Consider the following 5634-nt stretch of genomic DNA (forward strand, 5'->3'; position numbering starts at 1 on the left):
TTAGCATTTGAATCCTTGGAATGAATTTCGAGTTCTTACAGATCTCTCATTCTAAAATAGAGTCTTCATCTTCATTTAGAAACTGTTTTCACACCCCTCTTAGGATTTATCCTAACAGGTCTACTTTCCACATGAATTTTACCTTTGATTCCTTTAGAACTTGATTTAGCATTTATCCCACCAGTCTTCATTATTTGATCTTCATTGGAGGTGTTATTTTCTTCTTCTGAATCTTCTATATCTTTTTTGAAAATGGTAATTGTTTCTATTTCTGCAGAATAGAACATAGGTTGTACTGAAACCCGTATTTACATAAGGAAACTCTAATAATACCGACCTATCCCTATAATGAGTCTAAGACATCAATGATAGAGACGGTATCATTAGATTAAATTTGATTACACCAAAAACACAGAGTCGAAATGCAATTCAATTTAACTTGTTGCATACTACTCTCCCTATTCTCAAAAACTCTAAGGTTCCTCTCTTTCCATATTGTCCACCAAATAGTGGCAGGGACAATTCTCCAGTTACTTTTGTTTTTTGCTTGTGTCCCTGCTTCTTCCCTATATCTTCTGCCCTATAATTTTTTGATATGGCCTGGCAATATCCTTCTGTAAACTGATGGGAAACCAGATTGTGTAATGTACTAATAGGACTTGATTTTTTGCAGGTATGACTGAATGCAGGGGCAACATCCAGATCTCTCTTCCTCGTCACTTCTCCCACTCAATCTGTAACTTTCACATCTCTTGTGGAATTACTTTCAATTGCCAATATTTGCTCACTCCCAACTATTTGTAGTGGCTCTTGGAAAATAGCAAGTTCATCAAGAATATATTCAGGTGACTCTGTATTGACATATCTGTTTGAGCTTAGTGCAGGTCCTGACTGTTGTGCTAACATCAGATCTCTTTCTTTTTTCTTTAGCCTTCCTTCATCTTGTTCAACTGCTACCAGATGCCTCATTCCTGAGGACTATTTCCAGTCCAGTGTTAGTTGCATTCAGTTCTGTTGATTCCATTTGTTGTATTGTATTCCCCTCCCCTGTATGTTTCTGAATGTCCTTGCCTTTATCTGTTATGTTCTTCTGGTGATTTTCTGTAATATGATTATTTTGAGCAAAGGTCATACTGACCCAATTTTTGGTGGACCTATGTTGTTGATCTTTCTCTTCCATTTGTGTTGCCTTTTCTTTTGTTGTAACCTCATCTTCTTCACCATTATCTGTTTTCAGGCCTATCGTATTGCTTGTATTTACTTCACTATACTGCAGCCCTTTCTTGCATGTGCCCTTATCATTTAATGCTGCAAAAGAATTGCATTTACTAACAACTTCTTCCCCCTTTTTTTTATCATCATGTCTTTGTTTTGTTGTAGTTTTATTCATGGGAAGCCACTTCTTGAAGTATCTTCCTATCCTAATCAACAGAACTTAAGGCTGCCCCTCTTGTATGCCACTTGCGATATCTTCATTGTTCTCACTCTCCAATTCTGACTTCCTGAGTTCTGGATGCAATACTCTATAGTCATTCTCATCATGTCCTTGTAATCGGCAATGCTTACAATACTTTGGCAACATATCATATTGTATGTGTACTTTCTCCACCCTCGATGTCTTAGTAACTTCATTCACTACCTCCAGCTCGATGAATTTAGGGAGATCTGCCATTAAATCAACTTGTACCTTGACCCTAGCACAACTTGGTCGCGTCTTGTTAATAGTGGCCATATCTAGCTGTAATGGTTTACCTACCACTGATGCCATTGAGAATATGGATTCCTTAACAAAGGGTCGGCTTTAAATCCGAAAAGGAGATCCATGCCATAGCCTGTGTAGTTTCTTCCTCAACACTGAATTTTGCATCATAAATAAGTGGTCTCATCATATATGAATATCCATCCTTCGATAGTATGTAGTAACTTGATTTAGACATCATATTGATAAAGTCATCTTGTCTACTGAAACACATCAGTATGTGTCTACGTCGTAGTAATCCAATTTTGCATTCCCCTTTTACGTCGCATTGTTTTGGGATTTGTAGCCGCAATTCTTCAATATTTGGCCATCCATAGGAAAACTAACCAACCACTGCATATTGCAAATTTTCCAATGTGTTCATTCTGTTCACTTCCTCTTCCGTCCAAATCACCCGTGGGATTCCATCTTTGTAGCTAAGCTGTTTCATAGGAATAGGTTCCACCGTTGGGTTAAGGATTGTTACTGCATTATTTGTCTTAAGAATATCAGCATATTGTTGTGTGGCTGGTAATCCCGCCTTACCAGCTTTCGCATTAGGGTTAGGCAATTTTGAATTAGGGCTAGGCAAGTTATTGGTTGTGAAGCTTTGTGGTGGTGTAATATGGGGAAATAAGTATCTGAGCTGAGTGGAAAAGGCGAGCCTTCACTCATCAAACGCTGGCCAGCGGCGACCAAATTGGCCATTCCGGCGAAAAGTATCTAGGTTGAGAGAAAGAGAATTGATCTTATTGTATTGCATAATAAAAAAAGATTTTTTATACATTGAAACTTAATGAATTGAAAAAAAAAAATCTTACATATGATTAAATTCATTCTTTGTGGATTTTTTATTGTGTTTGAATGCATGTTGGCTCGCCCATTGAATTGTTTTCCTTTGTTAAATATTAAAATATTGTATTGTTGCTTTGTTGGAGAGGGGAAAGAATTTGATTTGATATGATCACAGGAGAATATTGTTTTGTTTGTGATTTCTTTTCGTGTTTTATATTAGAAGTTCCAATTGTTATTTATATTTTAGATTTAATAATTGAGTATTATGTAAAAATATTAGAGATAATGCCTAAATAATTGGGAAACTAATAATACGTGTTCATTTAATTTGTCATGGTAAGTTTTGAATTCTAATCTTTTAAAACTATATTTTTTTTTATTTAAAAAAAGAAAACATTTTTTAAAAATATGTTAGAAACTCTAACGTGTCTTTTAAATATGGAACTTTTTAAAATGAAATTTTTAAAAGTTTGATATTTACAACAAAATTGTGGTTTTGACACAATTAATAATTTTAAAATATTAAATATGTTTTTGTATAATTTATGTAATTTTAATTATAGAAATTTTAAATAATTAAATAGATCTCTTCCATTAGTATATATTTAATTTGAAAATTATAATTAGTTTAGAATTTAAAAAATTCTAACGGTTTAGGTATAATAATTAATTATTTTTAAAAATTATAATAACTTTTTACAATTAATTTTTATCAATTATTTATTTCAAAAAATAGAAGATCAAAATAAATAATGTGATACAGAGTTTGTTAGAATATCGTAGTTAATTTTTGAATTTGAATTGAAATAAGGTATTTCATTGTTACATGCTCCTAAAATTTAGCATCATTATTTATATATCATGTATAATTTTAATTTTAAAATCGATATTTTTAAAATTAATTAAAAAAAAATTAGGCATACACAAAATTATCTTTCCAAAAAAAAAAAAAGGAATACACGCGTTACAACACTAAATTTTAGAACGATTTAAACTTTTCTATAGTTTAATTTTTAGAACTTCTTTAAAATCATTTTAAAAATAAAATAGTAATTTATTATTTAATCCTATTACCTGTAATTAATTTTAATTATTTAAAAAATCTATTTGACACGTGACACTTTTTACTTCTCCTATTATATATAGATAGATTTATGAGAACTAAATTCTTAATATCTAAAATAAAGTAAATCTCAAACATGCATTAATAAGATTGATACATATAATAGATCAATATGACTATTAAGCAAAATTGGACAGAAATTTATTATAAAGATCTCATCCCCTTTACATGAAAGGTGTTGTGAAATAGGAGTTTGGATTTGTATTATTTGTTGAAAAAATATATTGTTATAACTGATTTAAAGGTTTAAATTTTTTGACTGTAATAAGAGATTAAGAGGTTTAGACCGTCTACCTAATTCATATAATATTACCAAATACAAATGTATAGCAATTCAATCCATTTTAGCATAAGAATAATTAGGTAGCAAGCAAGAAGAACCTCTGCCTCTTGCTTTTGATTCGAAAATTGGGAGTAGAAGGGGAAGTAGCAATCCTAGCAAGCAACACTCTAAGAGAGTGTTTGAGAGAATGAGTAGTGCAAACAACATTAATGGATTGAAGGGAGAAAATGCATTTAATTCTGCCACCCAAACTAGTTATATTAGCCTCCATAGTTGTTAGTTTGAGGTTCTTGAGACCCCTGTTTAGTTCTGAGAACAATTCAGGTCGATCATCACAGGAAAAAGAAACCTTCACAAGTATGTTGTTGTTAATGGAACTTTCATCTTCTTCCTCAATTATTACTTCATCAATGTCACTTGGAGTGTTCAATACAGTGCTCATTTCTTTTGCTCTTTCTTTCAGATCTTTAACATGCTCAACAACACTTCTTAGTAGACCTGCCTTATCCATCTGCAACTCAAATTATTTCGTTATCAATCATGGAAAAAGTGATGAAATCAAAAAAATTATATAAATGAACTCAATTAAATACTTGAAAGTCAATATGGATTTGAACTTGTCACCTAAAGAATCCCCTTACCATTGCACTAAAATTTCCTCAATTCAACGGCTAATCACTACATCACAAATTATCTTTAATAGTATGTAACGACAATTAACTAATATCAGCAAAGAATTCAAAACTCTTTATTAATGAATACTCATATATTTATTACCGCTAAAAACTGTTTCTGTTATAATCTTAAAAATTTACCTTTTCAGAAGTGGGAATGAGTTTTCTAAGAGTAGAAAGCTGAGCATTGATTCTGTCCCTGCGCCTTTTCTCAGCTTCACTATGGCTCCTAGAAGCAGAAAACTCTTGAGACCATGTAGGGAAATAACAAGAATTTGTAGGAATCAATGGAAGTTGGCAATTAACTTCTTGTAAATTATGACACCATGATGAAAGAAATTCATGAGTCTCAGGCAAGTATTCAGAGCAAGAGGAATCATCCATCATCTCCTAATTATGGATCGTGGCATATCTTAGTGTTTTGATTTAAAGAAGGTTGGATCACAGTGTGTATGCCACTAGCTAGCTAACTTTCAAGTACTGATGGTGATGTGTGTGATATCTAGTTGGAGTAAGCTTTATTTGGTCAAATGAAAAATCATATTTGGCCTTATCACTTATCACCATGTCATGTCAATCCCTCACCTACTTTCACCAACAGACACTTAGATGGGAATAGTACATTTAAATTTCAAGGCAGCATTTACACTACAATTTTTAGGTTTGCCCTATATAATTTTAGACTCTTGTTATGCCATATAAATTCATCCACTCAATCAGCCATCATATTTGCTACTAGTTTAAAAAAGAGAAAATTTCATAAATAATAGACATAATAAAGTTTATAGCTATAGTTTCAATAATTGCGCTCTATAGCTATATTTTTGTTTGCTCTGAAGGCTACGTTTGTATATATTTCTACTCGTTTATATATTTCGCTTGCGAATATACTAATAGGGTAAGTATATTCAAATTATGTATTTATATGTGTAGGAATTTTTCAGAACACCGTTTGTATATTTTGCTTGCCAATATACAAACAGGGTAACTAATTACGATTTTTTTTTCCATAAATCGTCTA

The 5634-nt window shown here is 31.9% G+C and overlaps 1 protein-coding gene across 1 annotated transcript; it reads right to left on the reverse strand.

Moving 5' to 3' along the window:
• Positions 1–3997: 3997 nt before the first annotated feature.
• LOC125819282 (transcription factor bHLH51-like) lies at positions 3998–5003 on the reverse strand. The gene is made up of 2 exons (XM_049498750.1): positions 4755–5003; positions 3998–4450 (listed from the first exon to the last, which is right to left on the reverse strand). The coding sequence occupies exons 1-2, from the start codon at positions 4998–5000 to the stop codon at positions 4016–4018; spliced, it is 681 nt and encodes a 226-aa protein (XP_049354707.1). The 5' UTR covers positions 5001–5003; the 3' UTR covers positions 3998–4015.
• Positions 5004–5634: the final 631 nt, after the last annotated feature.

Source organism: Solanum verrucosum, unplaced genomic scaffold (assembly GCF_900185275.1).
Source record: "Solanum verrucosum unplaced genomic scaffold, falcon-dt-bn FXZP01000207.1, whole genome shotgun sequence".
In the NCBI taxonomy this organism is placed as follows: domain Eukaryota; kingdom Viridiplantae; phylum Streptophyta; class Magnoliopsida; order Solanales; family Solanaceae; genus Solanum; species Solanum verrucosum.